The sequence below is a fragment of the Geotrypetes seraphini genome, chromosome 8 (genome assembly GCF_902459505.1).
Source record: "Geotrypetes seraphini chromosome 8, aGeoSer1.1, whole genome shotgun sequence".
Classification (NCBI taxonomy): Eukaryota; Metazoa; Chordata; class Amphibia; order Gymnophiona; family Dermophiidae; genus Geotrypetes; species Geotrypetes seraphini.
This window is the reverse complement of record NC_047091.1, coordinates 33347861-33370476: the sequence shown is the minus strand read 5'-3', so window position 1 is coordinate 33370476 and position 22616 is coordinate 33347861. Positions and strand designations below refer to the sequence as shown.

Sequence of the window (22616 nt, the reverse complement as noted above, 5' to 3'; positions counted from 1 at the left end):
CTTCATGGTTGCATTGTTTCTTCTTTCATGTCTTGTATCTCTTTGTACCTTTCAGCTTGTTAAATGCAGTGTAAATGTCATTTCTGTTGTGTTCAGCAGTGACCTATGTCATTAGGGGTATTTGGCCATTCATCAATCACTGAAATGTCAACTCTTCTGTTTGTTGGTTCAACACGTTCATGTTTATTCCTCACAGCCCAAGCCTCCATCATAAGTTTACGCTCACCGTGACCTTTGGGGGACTTCAAAGCTGATACACAATCAGGACATGGTTTTAAGATGCGGGTGCTTATAGGTGGGACAGGAAAGCAGTGGGAAAGGAGGGGGGTTCCTCTCCCCCCCCAAAGTGGAATTGGAGTTCTATTTAAATGTGCCCCTGGCAGTTTTCAGCCCCTATATCCAGGCCTGCATACAGTCACTGTTCTGATTCACTGAGCGCACTCAGCTATAGTAGGTATTTCCCTGCTCCAAGAGGGCTCACAGCCTAAACCACCCCCAGCCTAAACCCTCTTCCATACCCCCTTTTACAAAACAGTAGTGCGGTTATAGTGCCAGCCACGGCGGGAACAGCTCTGATGCTGATAGAATTCCTATGAGCGTTGGAGCTGTTACCGTCGCGGCCGGCGTTAAAAACCGCGCTATGGTTTTGTAAAAGGGGAGGTGGGGGTTAGTTTGTAGCTGAAGCAACAGAGGGTTAGGGAATTTGCCCAAGATTATAAGGCGCAGTGGCAGGATTTGAACCTGGCATCCTCGGATAATTTGATATAATTAAAAAAAAAAAAAAAAAAAAAATTAATATATACCGCAAATCTACAAATCGGTCTACAACATACATAAAATATATTTATTTATTTTAAAATGTATATACCGCATACAACTATGCGGTTTCTATATCACATACATAAAGGGCTCTTTTTACTAAGGTGCGCTAGCGATTTTAGCGCACGCAGGAAATTACCGCGCACTATGCTTCTAGAACTAACGCCAATGCTGGCGCAGGGCAATGTAGCGCGCGCTTTTCTGCGCGTTAAAGCCCTAACGCACCTTCGTAAAAGAACACAGATAACGTAGGCATGTCTAAAGAACATCATTAATCGTCCCTGTTATAAACAGGGACAGAGCACAAATTTAATCAATTTGGAAATACAAGCAAGCTTTAAATTGTACATTGCTGTCTAAAGAATTGTTTTCTTTGACCCTTCACAACTGAAGATAGCTCATGATGGATAGATGACTGCCTTACCACAGTTTTACCTATGTTTTCTTCATTAATTGATGGCTTAAATTCCGTTTAATTTATTCTTGGATCTTAAATGAGGACTTGAGCAAGATTTATTTCTTGATTTTTGCATATGTGTTTGAATGTAATTTCTATATTTCTTGAATCATGCTTTCTGTACAAGTTTATACTTGATTGTTATATTTGAAAATTTATAAATAAATATATATATATTTTTTTTTAATTCTAAAAGGCATTTATCGACTGAAATACCCCTTAGCACAGGGGTGTCCAATGTCGGTCCTCGAGGGCCGCAATCCAGTCGGGTTTTTAGGATTTCCCCAATGAATATGCATGAGATCTATTTGCATGCACTGCTTTCAATGCATATTCATTGGGGAAATCCTGAAAACCCGACTGGATTGCGGCCCTCGCGGACCGACATTGGACACCCCTGCCTTAGCATAAGAAGGCATTGGCAAAATAATTGAGTTTTCAGCATTTTCTTACAATTCATCCTCCCCATACAAAATCACAGGATACCAGGCAAGGCATTCCATAGGTCTACGCCAGCCACAGGTATCACTGACGCTCCGATCCTAGCATGCGTAGTCGACATTTTACCCTCCAAACTTAATTTCATCCCATTTACGTCTCTAAGCTCTCTTCTCGGTTTATAGATCTGGAGGAGTTCTTGTAAGATCTTTGGGGAGGCAGGATACAATGTTTGATGTATGATCGCAACAATCTGTTGCATAGGTAACCAGTGTAGTTTCTTCAATACAGTTATATGGGAGTTATATGGGAACTCCTAGGAATCCCTGTGATTCGTCTTGCAGCGGAGTTGATAAGCATTTCTCAAAACATTTACACATGCAGATTCAGTATTTCACGTCTAACGTATCTAAAGCATTGTAATATTCAGAGACTCAATCAATCCGAATTCCTTTGGGAGCGCATTCCATCACCGAAGTCCCACGATCATAAAAACGAAGTCTCTGGATATCTGCTTTACTACCAGGCTATTCCTCCATTTACTCTGGTGTCGGCCCAATAAGAATTATAGACGGCAAAGTATCTGGTGATGGGCTGAAGAGCAAATCTAACTTCTCCCCCCACCCTCCCCCACCCTTTTTACATAGTTGTATTAGGTTTTTTTATCACCAGCTGTGGCAGTATTAGCTCTGACGCTCATAGGAATTTTATAAGCATTGGAGCTGTTACCACCATGGCTGGCAATAAAAAAAAGTCTAACGTGGCTTCATAAAAGAGGGGGGTTAGATTCTTAAAAATTCCAGTGTTATAATTATAGAAAAGTCAATGGGATGCATGACGGATAGATACGATTTTTAAAGCTGTTGGAAATGGGCAAAGAAGATAAATTTTAGTGGGTTAAATAACTGATTGAAACAGCATTTTGTGAGGTAAATCACATCTTTTCCTACAATCTAAGGTGGCAAATCTATATGTGTGGCACCAGGACTTGGTGCCCCAATGTCACGTGGTTAGCATCGATTCTATAATGGCATCTTGGCACCATTGAAGAATACTAGCACAAGTTGGTTTTGGCACATGTAAAGTTAGGTAGTCATAGCTGTTGGCACCTCAGTATGTGCCTGTTTTGGAGACTCGCCCATAACCTGCCCATACTCTTTCACTTATGCCTAGCACTTAGGCATGTAAATGCTAATTAGTGACACTAATCATGCACACAATTGAGCCCTTCTTTTAGGCATCAATTTATAGAATTGCCCTATAAGCCTTTGTAAACTTTGGTATCTTGCTACTCTTTGGGATTCTGGAATCTTGCCACTTCTTGAGATTCTGGAATCTTGCCACTCTTTGGGATTCTGGAATCTTGCCACTCTTTGGGATTCTGGAATCTTGCCACTCTTTGGGATTCTGGAATCTTGCCACTTCTTGAGATTCCAGAATCTTGCCACTTCTTGAGATTTCAGAATCTTGCCACTCTTTGGGATTCTGGAATCTTGCCACTTCTTGAGATTCTGGAATCTTGCCACTCTTTGGGATTCTGGAATCTTGCCACTCTTTGGGATTCTGGAATCTTGCCACTTCTTGAGATTCCGGAATCTTGCCACTTCTTGAGATTCCGGAATCTTGCCACTTCTTGGGATTCCGGAATCTTGCCACTCTTTGGGATTCTGGCATCTTGCCACTTCTTGAGATTCCGGAATCTTGCCACTTCTTGGGATTCCGGAATCTTGCCACTTCTTGGGATTCTGGAATCTTGCCACTTCTTGAGATTCCGGAATCTTGCCACTTCTTGAGATTCCGGAATCTTGCCACTCTTTGGGATTCCAGAATCTTGCCACTTCTTGAGATTCTGGAATCTTGCCACTCTTTGGGATTCCACAGTTGGCCTCTGCTGATAGCAGGATACTGGACCAGATGGACCATCAGTCTGCCATTTCCCTAGCAATTTTTACTGGTAAATTCTTTTTCTTATTTATGCATCATAATTGACTCTCACTTAACTTTTTCAGAATATTTTTCAACAGTTTTGAAATTGGGATATTTTTTTTGCCCTCCGTCAGTTACATTCTGAATTTTGATTCACTACAGACTCTTTATCATGTATTTATAATTACATAATTGGACAATTGCAACAGCATCTACAAAGGTATTTCATATGCCCTGAATCATTCTAAACTAATCTTCGCAAAAAGTACATTTGACCATGTCTCTCCACTCCTGTCCAAACTTCACTGGCTTCCAGTAGTCTCTAGGGTCCACTTTAAATGCGCTTGCCTAACTTTCAAGATACTACACGGCATCCTTCCTCCCCTTATCCCACTATCTTGGAATTCCTCGAATCCTAACATCACCAGATCCACCCCAAAATTCAAACTATCCTTTCCCTCATTAAAAGGCATATCCCATGCAGGAAAACTAGGGACATCCCTCTCCTTCAGAATCACAGAGCTCTGGAATAACCTTTCTACCCCACTTCGGAATCTGGGCGCCCTCCAACTTTTTCGAAAACATCTGAAATCTTGGCTATTCTCAAAAATGTAATATTTCCTCCTCTTTGTTATACTAAGTCCCTCTAAACTTTCTCTATACTGTCCTGTAACCCTCATTGGAGTTCCTTCGCTATACCATTTCCTGTAAACCGTGCCGAGCTCTACGATTGTGGAGATGATGTGGTTTACAAACTTAAGGTTTAGTTTAGTTTAGTTTAGATCAGTGGTCTCAAACTTGCGGCCCAGCAGGTACTATTTTGAGGCCCTCGGTATGTTTATCATAATCACAAAAGTAAAATAAAACAGTTTCTTGATCATATGTCTCTTTAGCTATAAATTTTATTATTATTATTAAGACTTAGCCAAAAGGAAAGATTTCTAAACTATAAAGAGTTTTACCTCATGCAAAATTGTAATTTCTCTAATAAGACATTAACTATTTTTTTTGCGGCCCTCCAAGTACCTACATATCCAAAATGTGGCCCTGCAAAGGGTTTGACTTTGAGACCACTGGTTTAGAACCTAGAAAACAATTTTGAGTTAACAAGGATTCATTTATTCCAAATTGCTTTCAGTTGAATCTCAGCCCTGTGGAGTGAGGAACGACTGCACCAGTGTACCCTCTCTGTCTGCATGAATGAGTTAGTCCAGTATGAGTGTGTCCCTTTCCTTTTTAAGAATAGAGCTCATTTTCCAGTTTTCTTTCATGCATTTTACATTCAGTACTTTAAGAAACTTTTGAAAACATCCCTATTTGCAGAAGCTTTCTTTAAATAGATAAGAAGCATTATTTAATAAGGAACAGCAAATGTAAAAGGTGGATTTTATATTATGTCAGTAATTGTTTTATTGAACTGGCATTAGAAGTTTGTGGAAGGTTATTTCCCTATTTTACGGCTCTTTTTACAAAGCCACAGTAGCAATTCCTCCGTGGAAAATGCACCCATGCCCCAGGTCCTATGGGCTTCGGTGCATGTACTGTGGAGGAATTGCTACTGTGGCTTTGTAAAAGGGGCCTTAGAGGTCCTTTTAAGGTGCGCTAACCAATTTAGTGCATGCTAAAGATTAGCAAGTGCTAAATACTAAGGCATCCATTATATTCTATGGGCGCCTTAGCATTTAAGGCTCCTTTTACGAAGCTGCGGTAGCGGCTTTAACGCACGTGACTTTTAATCCCGCGCTACCCCTGTGCTAGCTGGAAAACTACCGCCTGCTCAAGAGGAGGCGGTAGCGGCTAGCGCGGCCGGCGGTTTAGCGTCTGCTATTACACGCGTTAAACTGCTACCGCGTCTTCGTAAAAGGAGGCCTTAGCGTGCTAAATCGGTTAGTGCATCTTAATAAAAGGTTTAGTTACCTACTAATTATGTTGAAAAATTTTCCTTCCTAATACTTGTTTTTCTGTACTATATTGTTTCATTTGTTTGAAATATTTATAAATTAAAATGTATATTAAACAAAAAAAAATTGTGGGTGGGGGGGTGGGGTGGGGTTATTACCCAACCCATCAAATAACTCTCATATTAATTACTGCACTATAATCTAATATAATAAAGCCCTAAGCGCGCATGCGCACTCCCACCTGTGTGCTCCCATTTTCCGTGCACTGTAGGGACCTGCAGGTAGGAGTGCGCATGTGTGCGGCGGCGCGCAGCCTATCGGCCGCGGCGGCTCTTGCCGTCTGAAGGATGTGAACTGGCCAGGGCGACGTCAGCGGGGGCCGGAACGGACTTTAATTCCTGCCTCCCAGGCTTCTCCTCCTTCTCCGCCTGTGCCCACATCAAAAACCAAAAACCTCCAGAGCTCGCTTCGGGTCCGGCAAGGGCTGCGGGTCCTGAAACCTTCCGATTCAAGCAGCGTCTGCAGCACTCTACACACGCTGCTTCGGGGCCTTCTACTGCCCTGATTTGCTGAGCAGTAGAAGGCCCCAAAGCAGCAGTGTGTAGAGTGCTGCAGACGCTGCTGGAATCAGAAGGTTTGTTGGGACAGCGGGAAGAGAAGAGGGGGGACGGTAAGGGACTAAGGGAGCCGGCCAGAGCGCGGGAAGGGAAAGGGGGGTTAGGGAAACGCTGCTGCTGCACAGGGAAGTGGTGTGGGGGGAGGGAAATGGAGGGGGAGGGAATGCAGCTGTGACTGCAGCACAGGGAAGTGGTGGGAGAGAAATGCTGCTGCATAGGAGGCAGGGAGAGAGACAGATAGATAGAAAGAAAAGAAGAAAGACACAGGGGCAAGGAGAGACACAGAAAGACAGACAGACAAAGGGGGCCAGGGAGAGAGACAGACAGCGGGAGTGAGAGAGACAGAAATAGACACACAGACATATATTCTAGCACCCGTTAATGTAACAGGCTAAAATACTAGTTCTTTATATTCAGGGATTTCATTAAAGCTACAGCATAGACTGCCGTTATTAGAAAACATGGCTGCAATATTAATTTTGTGGCTGAGGGTGTCTCCTCGGTTGGTATAATTACATTTGTTGGCAGTTAAAACATGCTCCATCTCTAGCAGAATTCAAATCCAAGCTAAAAGCCTACTTTTTGGAGGCTGCTTTCAGCTTCTAACTCTCACTCACCGTAAGATACCCATGTCCATCCTTTCATTCTCGCTGCAAGAACCTTCCCAGCCCCTATATTTCCTTTCTGTCTGTCCATAAGAATTGCCATACTTGGACAGACCAAAGGTCCATCAAGCCCAGTATCCTGTTTCCAACAGTTGCCAAACCAGGTCCCAAGTGCCTAGCTAGATCCCAAGTAGTAAAACAAATTTTATGCTGCTTATCCTAGGAATAAGCAGCAGATTTCCCTAAGCCATCTAAATAATGGTCTATGGAGTTTGGGAAATTCACCAAACCTTTTTTAAACCCCGCTAAGCTAACTGATTTTACCACATTCTCTGGTAACAAATTCCAGAGTTTAATTACACATGCTGTGAAGAAATAGTTTTTCCGATTTGTTTTAAACCTACTGCTAAGTAGTTTCATCAAATGCCCCCTAGTCCTAGTATTTTTGGAGAATGAACAAATGATTCACATCTACCCTTTCCACGTCACTCGGTATTTTATAGACCTCTATCATATCACCCCCGAGCCGTCTCTTCTCCAAGCTGAAGAGACCTAGTCACTTTAGCCTCTTCTCTTAGGGACATCGTCCCATCCCTTATATCATTTTCATCACCCTTCTCTGTACCTTTTCTAATTCCGCTATATCTTTCTTCAGATACGGTGACCAGAACTGCACACAGTATTCGAAGTGCTGCCGTACCATAGAGCGATACAAGGGCATTATAACATTTTCATCTTTGTTTTCTATTCCTTTCCTAATAATTTCCAACATTCCATTTGCTTTCTCAGCCGCCGTACGTCTTTCAGCACTATAGAAATGATAAACAATAGTAGTTTACATGGCCAGCTCAAGGTCACAGAAGGAATAGTGTCCTTGGAGAAGAGTCTCAGTTGGATTGTTGGATAGACCATTGTTGCACTTTCAACACATTCAATTAGTCACAAATATTTGATTTTGGGGCTTGCCTGCCATAGAACAACTTGACAACAAAAAGGAACGTATTCCGTGACCTAGGTCTTAGAGCTGTGTGAAAACTGTTTATCGCCATGGACACAGTTATGAAATGTTTTTCAACGCACTTGGAAAGAGGAGGACTTTGAGCTGGGTTGGACCTCTTGTAAACCTCTCATATGATATCAGATCAGTAATTGTTTGGACTCATGTCTTGTGCAAACAACGGGGACAAAGAAGAATGCCAGTCTCAATACTGAGATTTTCACATCACTAACATGGGAATTACACTTCGTGCTCCATTGCAGGAGGAACTGGCAATCCAAGGCCACAACTTTATTATACGCTCAACAACCAGATAAGAACATAAGTATTGCCACACTGGGACAGACCGAAGGTCCATCAAGTCAGTATCCTGTTTCCAACAGTGGCCAACCCAGGTCACAAGTACTTGACAAGATTCTAAAGAGTAAAACAGATTTTATGGTGCTTATCCTAGGAATAAGCAATGGATTGTTTTAGGAAATTATGCAACCCTTTTTTTTTAAACCCTGCTAAGCTAACTCCTTTTACCACATCATCTGGCAACTACAAATGAAGGAATATGAACAGTCTGATATCCTTCTCTACAAGGCATCACTCCCTTCCCTCAGTCTGACCTACGCTCACAGCTGACTTGGCTACGTAACTCATTAGTGCTAATGTAGTCACAATGGCATACAATGTTCTGGATACATCTTGGTGAGGTCAATATTCAGTGGCTGAATATTTCCTCCGACCACTGCAGTGCTTTCCAAAAAGTGCCAGGACAGTCCGTAGGCAGAGCTGGGAAAGAGCTAGCACTTATTTAAAAGTGGCAATTTTAAGTGCTTCTACACAGATAAGTTTCTGCATAACAGATACTTTTTTTTTTTCTTTTTATGTGTTACGTGGTTGTATTTTTTTTGATTTGGTTAAAAGTTTGATTGCTGTGTTTTGCATTATTTGTAGTCTTCTTAATTCTTTCTAAGTGATTCCTTTATAAAGTGCATTGCAATAAGAGTCAAAAGGAAAAGATTACAAAAACAAAGATTTAAAAGAGAATTTAAAAAAAACCAACAACAAATAAGCTTTCAGTTGCTTTTGAAATAGCAGACAGAAAGGAATTGTCCTAAGTTCAACAGGCAACGAAGACTAAGGGCTACTTTTACAAAACTGCGCTAGCGGCAATGCAGCGCACACTAAAAACGCTAGCACGCCTTAGTAAAAGGAGCCCTAAGCCCTAACTGTTTGACAGGGAATGAAATCGAAATAGATTTTTCAAATATATTTGGGAGTCCTTTTACCAAGCTGCGGTAGGGGGTTTAACGCGCGTAAAACTGAGCGTTAAACCGCCTGCCGCGCTAGCCGCTAACGCCTGCATGGAGCAGACGTTATTTTTTTAGCCAGACGCGGGGGTTAGCGCGTAATGAAATGTCCGATGCGCTAACCCCACTAGCACGGCTTGATAAAAGGAGCCCTTGATCTATCTAATGGGCTGAAATATTAGCAATTGGAAAACTATCAAAGAAGTGTCAAGTTATGGGCTGGAAATGTTGCATTTTTTTCTATAGGAAAGAGACCCGACTGTCAATGTTTCTGCTCTTAACCTGCCTCAGGGGTCTTTTGGACAACCATATAGGGCTCCTTTTAACTTAAGAACATAAGAACATAAGAAGTTGCCTCCGCTGAGGCAGACCAGAGGTCCATCTTGCCCAGCGGTCCGCTCCCGCGGCGGCCCATCAGGCCTATTGCCTGAGCAGTAGTCCCTGACTATCCCTATAACCTACCTCTACCCAACAGGCGGCCCATGACTCCAACACCCAGATCCAACTGAAGCCCAGTCCACTGAAAACCCAGAGCCGACCACAGATCAACACCACAAGCTCATACACCGCAACCAGACCGAGCCACAGCTGGTTCTACCCACAAACGAGCTCCTTCTCAAAGGTCAACTACAACAGGACGGCCTCGCCAGACTCAAAGCTCCACGGAGCCAGACTTGATAACCCAATCGGCTAAGTATTACTGCTGAGTTACTGTTTGATTCTGTATTCCCTTTCTAGCCCGTTGCATACTATAACTGTAACACGACACAGCATTCAGCCCAGTTCAACCACTTAACAACGGCCTACATCTCCTCATATTCAGTATACTTAGGTTAAGAACAACTGAACTAAACTCCTCAGCCGGCCCAAATACGGTGTAGGTTGGTATTCCGCAATATTGCATGGTTTTGATTCTCTTCTAAACTGTTCTGGACCATTCTGTTAGATATTACATTGCACCGTTTAACTGTACTTTACTGTATTATATTTTACTGTATTGCACTGTACTGTACCGATCTCTACTACACTGCTCTCGACCAAACCATAGCCATCGCGACAGAACGAGCCCTTCACAATGGCCTGGCCAAGCACAAACCGATGCACAGCACTTTGCCTACTCTACCTGCTCACCACTAGGATCTGCATTGCAGACAACTCTAATGCTTCTCCCATCCCCATCCATGTCACAACATACCGATCAGCAAAACCCAAAATCCCTACCCGCACTCCCCCTTACTCACAAGACCACCCTCACACCAATCTGCCCACTATCCCCCCTCACCCACACAAACCAACTAAGCCCCACTCAAGAAAACCACAAACTCTAAAAAAACTGACATACACCCACTTCTCCCCAATCAACTACCCCAACCAGCAGATCTTACGCGGTTTTTACCTAAACATCAGATCAATGAGGAACAAATCGACTCTGATCAAAGATTGGCTGATCGAAACGAACCCCGACTTCGTCCTTCTTGCTGAAACCTGGTTGTTATCGGACAAAGACATCATCATTAAAGATTGTCTGCCCCCAGGATTCAAGATCCTCTCACTAGCCAGAACTTGGGGAAGAGGAGGAGGCCTGGCAATAATCTTCCAGGACCAACTAAATTGCACCACTCTCAACACAATATCTTCACCCAATGCAGAAATTCTAACCATCTCTCTAACATCAAAACCACTGCCCTCCGCACTAACCATCACCCTATTCTACATCCCTCCAAAAAAATGGACCTCGTCCAAAGAGGACTTCGCAGAAACGCTACTAACCAACTCTTTAACTAGTCCTTACAACCTGCTATGCGGGGACATTAACATCCATCTCGAGCAAACTGACCAATCAGAAATCTCGGATTTCTGGTCACTGCTCTCTCAACTAGGCTTCGACAAACACCCCCCTATCAAAACCCATCAAAGAGGTCATCAACTAGACCTGGTGACTCTCTCCACCAAGGAACAGATCAACCCCACCTTCTACTGGAAACAAGGCAACTGGTCAGACTCTTTATGGTCCGACCACCGTCTATGCAGCTTCACCATAGGTTGCCAACACAAACCCCCCAAAAATAGTAAAACTAGAATCACCAAAACCCACACCACCAGAGGTAAAATCGACCCTACGGAATTTTGGTCCCACTTCGATATCAACACTAATCCAACTGAAGAAACAGAACAACTCATGAGCAACTGGATCAAAGATAGTACCAATACACTAAATGAGATAGCCCCTTTCAAAACCCGCAGAATTAGATCCACAATCAAAGAGGGCTGGTTCGATTCAGAACTGCTGACTGTTAAGAAGGACCTCAGAAAAGCAGAAAGACTATGGCAAAAATCAGGAACCCTAGAACACAGATTGACCTGGAGACAAAAACTAAAAAACTACAAAAACCTCACTAACGAAAAAAGGAAAAATTTTTACTCCCACAAAATCGGCAACACTAAAACCAACAGTAGTAACCTCTTCAAACTGGTCAATGACCTCTACAACGTCGAGACCTTCACAAACACACACGAAGAATCAACACTAACTGCAAACTCACTTGCAGACTACTTTAACACCAAAATTCAAAAGCTAAGGTCCATACTACCCACCATACCCAATCCCCTCGAGCAGTTCCCAATTCTCCAGGACCCGGATTTATCGAACCCTGACCCAGGAACCAGAACAGACCTTAGTTGGAAACAATTTAAAACAATCGACTGGCACACCTTTAATACCTATTACAACAAATACTCACACACCTTCTGCAAATTGGACACTTGCCCTCCGAACATTATGAAAGCTGCCCCGCTCCACTTTAAAGCAAACATGATGACATGGGTTACCTCCCTTCTATCCACAGGAAACTTCCCGTCGGAGCAAGGTCATATCATGATTACCCCAATCATAAAAAATGTGAATGAACCACCAGATTCCCCATCCAACTACAGACCGATCGCAAGCATTCCCTTATTTACCAAAATAACAGAAGGGTTGGTAAAGGCGGAACTTGCAGCATATCTAGAAAAATTCAACATCCTAAGTGACAGTCAATCAGGTTTCCGCGCAAATCACAGCACCGAAACCACCATAGCCTCCCTTCTTGATCACCTCCACACGCTCCTCAGCCAAGGCTCAAGTGCCCTGATAATACAACTGGACCTGAGTAGTGCCTTTGACCTGGTCGATCACACCATTCCCCTAGAATGTCTGGCACACATCGGCATTTCTGATCAGGTCTTTAACTGGTTCCAGGGGTTCCTAAGAAATAGATCCTACAAGGTTTTCAAAAACAATGCGTTCTCATACAGCTGGGACAACACCTGTGGGGTCCCTCAGGGCTCCCCCCTGTCACCCACCCTGTTTAATATCTACCTGGCCTCCCTAGCTAACCTCCTGCACAACCTCAAACTCAAATTCTTTATATATGCAGATGATATCACAATTGCCATCCCTCTAACCAATTTCACACAAGAACTACTTAACCACATCACAAATATTCTTAACCAGATTGAACTCTGGATGCTCTCGTTCAGACTGAAACTCAATCCCAACATAACAAAATTTTTCCTAGTCACCCCCAATGACAAAATCAAAAACACCACTATTCAACTGAAAGGAACTACTTTCCCTCTTAAACCCACCCTAAAAATTCTGGGAGTCACTCTGGACAAAAATTTATCCTTAGAATACCACACTGAACACTTGGTCAAGAAAAGCTTCTCCGTACTTTGGAAACTACGCACAATAAAAAAATACTTCGATGACATAAGAACATAAGAACATAAGAGCTGCCATCTCCGGATCAGACCTTCGGTCCATCAAGTCCGGCGATCCGCACACGCGGAGGCCCTGCCAGGTGTACACCTGGCGTAATTTATAGTCTACCATATCCTTATATGCCTCTCTTAAGGAGATATGCATCTAGTTTGCTCTTGAAGCCTAGGACGGTCGATTCCGCAATAATCTCCTCTGGGAGGGCATTCCAGGCGTCAACCACTCTCTGAGTGAAGCAGAACCTCCTGACATTAGTCTTGAACCTGTCCCCCCTTAGCTTCATTACATGTCCTCTAGTCCGTGTCAAATTTGACAATGTAAATAATCTTCTCTGCTCTATTTTGTCGATTCCTTTCAGTATTTTGAAGGTCTCGATCATATCCCCACGCAGTCTCCTTTTCTCAAGGGAGAACAATCCTAGTGTTATAAGTCTATCCTCGTATTCCAGTTTCTCCATACCCGTCACCAGTTTTGTTGCTCGTCTCTGCACCCTCTCCAGCAGTTTTATATCCTTCTTTAGGTAGGGAGACCAATGTTGGACGCAGTATTCCAAGTGGGGTCTGACTTGGACTCCGCATTCCGCATTCCGCCTACTGGTTCAATCTTCCATCCTCAGCACTCTTGACTACTGCAACATCATCGACCTAAACGCCACGAAGAAAACCTCCAAGAGATTAAAAATAATCCAAAACACCGCCATGCGCATCATCTTCGGCCTAAAGAAATGGGAACATGTCACCCCCTTCTACCACCAACTACACTGGCTGCCATTCGATTCAAGAGTCCTTTTCAAATTTGCATGCTTCTGCTACAAATCGGTTAATGGTGCTACTCCAAGCTACATCAACCCCCACTTTAACCTCTATCATTTAAACAAGAAATCCCGTAGACCTCAATTGTTCGCCTTCCCCTCGCTAAAACTCTGTCACTATAAAAGATTCATTGACAAAACCTTCGCCTACCAAGCAGCCAAGATCAACACATGGCTGGCCCAAATGATACTCGAGGCCCCCTCCTACTTAGACTTCAGAAAATCTCTCAAAACTTACCTGTTCTGCAAACAAGACCCCTAGCGGCCCCTTCAGCTCTCATTTCTCCTCTCCCCCCCTGCTCAACCTCCTTTACTGCCCTCCCTCCCCCTTCTTCAACAACCTCCCTCCATCCTCCGTCAATTTCGGTTTTACTTATTCTTAATTGTTTTATTTTTTTGTTTGTAAATCTGCTTGAAAACGTAGATCCTTTTCTAATTGATGTAAACCGCCTAGAACTCGACGGGTATGGCGGTATATAAAAAATAAAATTATTATTATTATTATTATTACTCCTATCTGTACCCCTCAATCCCTTTATCCTCTAGGAACCTATCCAAACCTTCTTTGAAGCCCTGTAACGTGTTCTGGCCTATCACAGCCTGCGGAAGCGCGTTCCATGTATCCACCACCCTCTGGGTAAAAAAGAACTTCCTAGCGTTTGTTCTAAACCTGTCCCCTTTCAGTTTCTCCGAGTGCCCCCTTGTACTTGTGGCTCCCCATAATTTGAAAAATCTGTCCCTGTCTACTTTTCCTATGCCCTTCAGGATCTTGAAGGTTTCTATCATGTCTCCTCCAAGTCTCCGCTTCTCCAGGGAGAACAGCCCCAACTTTTTCAGTCTGTCAGGATATGAGAGGTTTTCCATATCCTTTACTAGCTTAGTTGCTCTTCTCTGGACTCCCTCAAGTACTGCCATGTCCTTCTTGAGGTGCGGCAACCAGTACTGGACGCAGTACTCCAGATGCGGGCGCACCATTGCACGATACAGTGGCAGGATGACTTCCTTCGTCCTGGTTGTGATACCCTTCTTAATGATACCCAACATTTTGTTTGCTTTCCTTGAGGCTGTGGCGCACTGCGCCGACACCTTCAGTGTTGTGCCCACCATCACTCCCAGGTCTCTTTCCAGTTTACTTACCTCTAGCGGTGATCCCCCCATTTTGTAAGTGAACATCGGGTTCTTTTTCCCTACATGCATGACCTTGCATTTCCCTATGTTAACTTAACTTTAATTTTGGTATACCGCAGTACCACAAGCAGTTCAGAGCGGTGTACAGAGGAAGATACTGCACATATAAAGCGATGTTACAGAAAATTTTGTCAAGTACATTGGTAACAAATTTCAATTACATTAGTGAGCCGAAAGAGGTATAACCGGAAATATGTCAGAGGTACAGCAGGTATTTCAGTGATATAACAAGGCTTTTACAAAGCCGCGTTAGCGGTATACTGCACGTAATAGCGCACGCTAATTTGCCAGCCGCGCTAGTCACTACCACCTCCTCTTGAGCAGGCGGTAGTTTTTTGGCTAGCGCAGAGGTTAGCGCACGCTAAAAATATGCGTGCAATAAGCCGCTAACGTGGCTTCGTTAAAGGAGCCCATAGTTACTCTCTTTCTTTTGTCCCAATCTTTGATTGAACTATTTTTTAGAATTTTTAGAGTTTCATGGAAAGTTTGAAGTTTCAAGTTTATTGATTTTTAATATACCGACAATCAACGGGTATCTAGCCGGTTTACAATAAAAGATAAAATAAAAGCAAAATTATGCTTGTAGATTGTAAAACTAAATAAAAGAGCAAAAGGGGAAGTGAACAATTAAAGACATTGGCAATGACAGACATGGAAGTGGGGTTAACGAGGGATGGAGGGAGGGAGGGGGAAAGTTACATTATTAGTGGTGAAAAAAGGGTAAAAGAAATGAGAGGAAAAAAAGTTTTGAATATGAGGGGGAGGGGAGGAACAGAAGGGAGTGAGGTCACTTCATAAAAGCGGTTGGGTGAGTTGGAAATGGGAGATTCATGAGCAATAGAATGCGTCTTGAAATAAGAAGGTTTTCAGATTAGTCTTGAATTTATCAAGAGAAGAAGGAGAAGGAGAAGATCAGCTCTCGTGAAACTCTAAAAAGTTTTTAAATAGTTATATTTTTGTCCATTGATTCTTAGTTTCTGGAAGTCAATTTGGGGACAAATTTGTGGTACGTTACTTTTTCCTGATCATGACAGGAAGAATTGGAAGAACCATGACAGGATTAATTACACTTTTTGGTGGGTAAATGTGTGTACCATGTATAAGTATGAAAGAATGATGGCGGAACATTTGGGGACCATAAGAACATAAGCAATGCCTCCGCTGGGTCAGACCTGAGGTCCATCATGCCCAGCAGTCTGCTCACGTGGCGACCCAACATGTCCAGGACCTGTGCAGTAATCCTCTATCTATACCCCTCTATCCCCTTTTCCAGCAGGAAATTGTCCAATCCTTTCTTAAACCCCAGTATCATACTCTGCCCTATTACGCTCTCTGGAAGCGCATTCCAGGTGACCACCACACGTTGGGTAAAGAAGAACTTCCTAGTGTTCGTTTTGAACCTGTCCCCTTTCAACTTTTCCGAGTGTCCTCTTGTTCTTTTATTTTTCGAAAGTTTGAAGAATCTGTCCCTCTCTACTCTCTCTATGCCCCTCATGATCTTATAAGTCTCTATCATATCTCCTCTAAGTCTCCAATCTCTCAGCGTATGAGAGGTTTTCCATCCCTTTTATCAAACGTGTCGCTCTCCTCTGAACCCTCTCGAGTAACGCCATATCCTTTAATGATGTATGGAGTCCATTGACTACTTTTCTTGCATTTCAGTAAGAATCATGTTTCTTTCTTTTTCATTAGATTTCTTTACACATCCAGGGAGGGTGAGAGGGTGGGGGGGAGGGAAATGTACTTTGAGGAGTTAAATTATTTAATTATAATATTGAAATCACATCATATGTTTTATTGTATTAATAATTAAGATGAGGATGGGAGTAAGAATGTAATACACTTCCCCCTCCCCATTCGCGGTTTCCACACTTGCAATTTCACATAATCGTGATTTTTTTGGGGGGAGGGGGGAAATAAACAAACCCATATTTTTGCTTTCCCCCCGGCATCCCAGCCTTACCTGGAGGTCTAGCGGGCTTTCGGGGCAGGAGCAATCTTCCTAAACTCCTGCCCTGTGTAGAACGCCAGTAGGAAATGGCTGTGGGGAGTTCCCGTCGTTGTCTCGAGAGACTACGGGAACTCACAGCAGCCATTTCCTATTAGCGATCTGCACGGGGCAGGAGCGTAGGAAGATTGCGCCTGCTCCAAAAGCCCGCTAGACCACCAGGTAAGGCCGGGATGCCGGGGGAAGGCGGGACGGAGGCGAGGGTGGGTCAGAGCCAGATATTCGTGGTATTTCCCTATTCGCAGTTTGGCTCTGCCCCTATCCCCTGCGAATAACGAGGGAGATGTGTAATTGTATAGTTATTAGTGCGTTCTATGCAGTATTTTATGATATACCAATTGTATTGCACTCTCAAAGTTTGAAAATCAATAAAGATTTAAACAAAAAATAAATAAATAGTTCAATCAAAGATTGGGACGAAAGAAAAAGAGTAATTATGGGCTTCTGTTATTAAAGTACGCTAGCGTTTTTAGTGTGCGCTAACCCCCGCACTACACGGAAAATACTAGTGCCAGCTCTATGGAAGCGTTAGCTTGTAGCGCGTGCGGCAATGTAGCGAGCGATAAGCACACGCTAAAACCACTAGCGCAGCTTCGTAAAAGGAGCCCTATATGATTGCCCAAAAGACCCCTGAGGCAGGCTAAGAGCAGAAACACTGACAGTGTCGGGTCTCTTTCCTCTGGAATAAAGAAATATATGTCCCAGGTCGTCAAGGGTCTACACTCTTTATTGGGTGATATTTGGTTGGTTATGTACTTTGCATTCCCTTTCATTGCTGGTTGCATTTAAAAAAAAAAAAGCTGGATACTGTATTATTTGGTACGTCAATGAGAGCTAAGAGCCAAATTTCTTCTAATAATAATAAACTTTTGCTTATTATGACAGGGGTTGCCATACAACAAATTACGAAAAATTGGAAAATCTGGGATAGGTTGAGTTATAATTTTTGGTGGAGTTCGTTATGCCACATTTTTTTTTATTATTATAAATATTTTATTAATTTTTCAAAATAATTTCCATGTATACAACACTTGTACAGAAAGTTAGATTAAGACAGCATAACTTATAACCAATCAGGCAAAACCAAAAAATCAGGGAAATAATTCTCTCTTAATCTATCTCAAGTCCTCATATAGTCCAAGAGATCCAAGATTAAATCTGAGTGAATTTTAAACAACAAAAGATAATGAATGTATATAAGAAAACTGCAGGTTACTGTTGAGAGTGAGACCTATTTCACTTCCTATAGTTATTATGTTGGTTCTCCTCATCCAAGGCGGTTAAGAGATATGAAACTAGATAAGTGAGAAGGTTGAAGAAAAACATATTTTAAAGATTGATATCTTATAACACATTTACAGGGAAATTTTAAGTGGCATACACCTCCAATTTCAGTTATGGTCTCAAAATCAAAAACTGTCGCCTCCTTTTTTGTGTCTCATTGTGCCACATTTTTTTAAATGGAACGAATAATTGCCATATAGCAGGGGCATTTTAGGAAATTTAGGGATGTTTGGGAACCATTATGAAAATACTGTACAGAATGAATATTTTTTTCCCTTTTATTTCTACACGTTCAGGGGAGGAAGGGGGAGGGATATGTTATGTTTTGTTATGCTTAAATACAATTGATGGTATAAGGGGAGGGGATATTTGATGTGTATTAGTTCTGATGGAATATTAAGTAATGTAATTGTACCCTATGTTGACCTTCTTGAAAGTTTTAAAATGAATAAAGAATTTAAAAAAATAAAAATAAAAAAGAATAATAAAAAGCCTTTGTATTTGTAGGATACACCGCTGCGAACTGTCTACTGCTTCCAAAGAATGTAAGATTTATGTCGGTGAACTATGAACATATTCTGCACTGGGGGGCATCGCCTGGAGACACAGCCTACAGCATCCAGTATAAAAAGTAAGTTGCGGCACTGCAGAGTTGGGGAAAGATGGATTCTTTGCCGGTTGTATGCATCGTGTTGTACTAGACGTAGGAATTCACTCAAGAGGTCGTTTGCGCCTGACCTTTGATTTCAGACAGGTCAGAGGAGGTACTAGCATAGGTTTTTGGATAATGTGCATGACATTCCATTAGAGTTATTAAGCTTTTTTTTTTTTTTTAATTGCTCCTGCGCTTTGGAATAATCTTCCAGAGATAATTTGTAAAGAAATGAATTTTTAAAAAATTCAAGAGCTTATTCAGATCCTTTTTTAAAAAATTTAGCTTTTAATTTTCATCCTGTAGGGGAGAAAAAGATATAGAGATGAATGTGGAAAACACACGTGTGCTTTTACATAGGGTGGATGCTTGGTAACGATATTAAGAGATAGGGAGAGTAATGGATATGTCAGGATGAAAGAATGGATGATTTTGAGATTCTGGGGCTCATTTTCAAAAGAGAAAACTATCCAAAAATGGCATAAAGTCATATTTGGACGTTTTGTTTGCTAAAATGTCCAAATTGCCATTTTTGAAACATTTCTTAGAAGATTTTCTATGCTGTTTGTCTGAAGTACATCTAAATCTCAAGGGGAAGTGTTGGGATGTGTTTTGGGTAGACTTATGATTTGAACTTTTTTTTTTCTGCAATAATGGAACATTGCAGAAAACATCCAGGGCAAAACTAAGACGCTTGAGGTTCGATCCATTTCAATAACAAAAGAGTGCCAAAAAGGTGACCACTGTAGGCATGAAGGCACGGCCACCCCCTTACTCCAGTGTCTCGCAAAGTTTGCAAAGCCACGGCACACTAAACATTGTGGCCGTGGCTCGAGGCATCCAGAAGTGCACGGATGTCTTGATTCAGACGTTCAAATACTTGAAAGGTATTAACGTAGAACAAAATCTTTTCCAGAGAAAGAAAAATGGTAAAACCAGAGGACATAATTTGAGGTTGAGGGGTGAGAGACTCAAGAGCAATGTAAGGAAATTGTACTTTATGGAGAGGGTGGTGGATGCCTGGAATGCGCTCCCGAGAGAGGTGTTGGAGAGGAAAACGGTGATGGAGTTCCAAAAAGCGTGGGATGAACACAGAGGATCTAGAATCAGAAAATAATAGTAAATGTTGAAGAACTAAAGCCAGTACTGGGCAGGCTTGGCCGTTTGGTGGAGGATGGACTGGGGAGGGCTTCAATGGCTGGAGTGAGCTTTGACAAAGACTTCAGTAGTTGGAACCTAAGAACAGTCCCGGGCAGAGCTTTGGATTATTGCCCAGAAATAGCTAAGGAGAAGAAGAAACCCCCCCCCCAACAAATTTTTAGATTGAATCAAGTTGAGCTAACTGGATGGACCATTTGGGTCTTTATCTGCCGTCATCTACTATGTTACTATGCATGCGTGAAGGCCCTCTAGACGGGGCCCTGAGCTGCCAGTAGGGGGTGCTGGAAGGGATGAGCCACAGACAGAAGGAGAAGCGCTGGCGCTGGCTGACTTCCTACAGGATGTGCCTCTCGCCACAATTGGCACGTCCTGTAGGCAGTCAGCCAGCACTAGCGCCTCGTGGCACACCTGGGATCTCGGGTGACACACAGTGTGCGATGCACTGCCATTAAAAGCTCAATTAAAAAAATTTTTGTAAAACAATTCAGAGTTCCACGTGGAACTTGGAGTGGCGCCTAGCGATGCCTAAGTCGACCTGCCTACATGCACCTACCTGCAAAGTAGGCATGGTTGGGAACGGAGAATAAGCGTGGTAGAACTCGGGTGTCGTTAGGTGGTAAATTAGGCCAGGAAAACTTTGGACTACTATACTGGCACCTATAAGGATGCCTGCCGATATCTAAGAGAGATTAGGTGCTGCGAGGCGTGATCCTGTAAATGGCGCCTAGCAGACGATTGAAAAACCGTGCTGAGTTGCGCCAAGGAGCTATGCGCCATCAGGCGCTGTTTATAGAATGGGGTCCTTAGGCCCGGAATCTACAAATGTCACCGTACGTTATGCAGCAGAAGCGTCTTACCACCATTTAACTTAAATGCTTTAATTGGTTTTAGTCAGCGCAGTAATTGACCTCACCATCAAAAACCAGTTAAAAGTTGTTGCAAAAAAGTAGGCTCTGGAGTCATGTCTTAAACATGGAGCCTAAGGTCAAAGTTGGCGTAGTTAGGAGCAGAGATGACCTTAAGCACCATTATGCGCAATTCTCTGTCAAACTCATGTAGGCCTTTAAAGGCAAGTTTATCAAGTTCAAGTTTATTGCATTAGATATACCGCCTAATAACCTAGGTAGTAACATTTGTACAAATGTTTCTAAACTAAACTAAACCTTCAGTTTGTCTACCGCATCATCTCCATAAAGTTAGAGCTTGGCACGGTTTACAAGTAAATTCAATAAATGAGGGAAGGACATAATAAGAAATTAGAGGTTATGAAGGGGATAGCTAGCTTTACATTTTCAATAGATAGCTTTATGTTTTGGAGAAAAGCCGGGTTTTCAGATGCTTTCGGAATAATTGGAATGAGCCTAGGTTCCGCAGCAGGGCAGGGAGGTTATTCCAAAGCTCAGTGAATTTGAAGAAAAGAGATTTCCCTAATTAACCTGCATACATGATGTCTTTTAATGAGAATGAGAAAGAGAGAAAAAAGAAGAGAGAGAGAGAAAAAAAGGAGAGAGAGAGAAAAAAAGAGAGAGAGGAATATAGAGAGAGAAAAAAGAGAGGAAGAGAAAGAAAAAGAGAGAGAGAGAAAAAAGAGAGGAAGAGAGAGAAAAAAAAAGAGAGAGGAAGAGAAACTAAACTAAACCAAACCTTAAGTTTGTATACCGCATCATCTCCATAAAGTTAGAGCTTGGCACGGTTTACAAGTAAATTCAATAAATGAGGGAAGGACATAATAAGAAATTAGAGGTTATGAAGGGGATAGCTAGCTTTACATTTTCAATAGATAGCTTTATGTTTTGGAGAAAAGCCGGGTTTTCAGATGCTTTCGGAATAATTGGAATAAGCCTAGGTTCCGCAGCAGGACAGGGAGGTTATTCCAAAGCTCAGTGAATTTGAAGAAAAGGGATTTCCCTAATTTACCTGCATACATGATGCCTTTTAATGAGAATGAGAAAGAGAGAAAAAAAAGAAGAGAGAGAAAGAAAAAAAAGGAGAGAGAGAGGAATAGAGAGAGAGAAAAAAAGAGAGGAAGAGAGAGAAAAAAAAGAAGAGAGAGAGGAAGAGAGGGAGAGAGAAAAAAAGAGAGAGAGGAAGAGGAACTAAACTAAACCAAACCTTAAGTTTGTATACCACATCATCTCCATAAAGATAGAACATGGCACGGTTTACAGGTAAATTCAATAAATGAGGGAAGAACATAATAAGAAATTAGAGGTTATGAAGAGGATAGCTAGCTTTACATTTTCAATAGATAGCTTTATGTTTTGGAGAAAAGCCGGGTTTTCAGATGCTTTCGGAATAATTGGAATGAGCCTAGGTTCCGCAGCAGGGCAGGGAGGTTATTCCAAAGCTCAGTGAATTTGAAGAAAAGGGATTTCCCTAATTTACCTGCATACATGATGCCTTTTAATGAGAAAGAGAAAGAGAGAAAAAAAGAAGAGAGAGAGAAGAATAGCGAGAGAGAAAAAAAGAGAGGAAGAGAGAAAAAAAAAAAGAGAGAGGAAGAGAAACTAAACTAAACCAAACCTTAAGTTTGTATACCGCATCATCTCCATAAAGTTAGAGCTTGGCACGGTTTACAAGTAAATTCAATAAATGAGAGAAGGACATAATAAGAAATTAGAGGTTATGAAGAGGATAGCTAGCTTTACATTTTCAATAGATAGCTTTATGTTTTGGAGAAAAGCCGGGTTT

The 22616-nt window shown here is 42.2% G+C and overlaps 1 protein-coding gene across 2 annotated transcripts in view; it reads left to right on the top strand.

Moving 5' to 3' along the window:
* Nucleotides 1-22616, top strand: part of IL22RA1 (interleukin 22 receptor subunit alpha 1) — a 48749-nt gene that overhangs the window by 2969 nt on the left and 23164 nt on the right. For both annotated transcript variants that reach the window (XM_033954509.1, XM_033954508.1), the window contains exon 2: nucleotides 18620-18743. In XM_033954509.1, the coding sequence (XP_033810400.1) occupies nucleotides 18620-18743 (124 nt within the window). The remainder of the gene's footprint in view (nucleotides 1-18619; nucleotides 18744-22616) is intronic.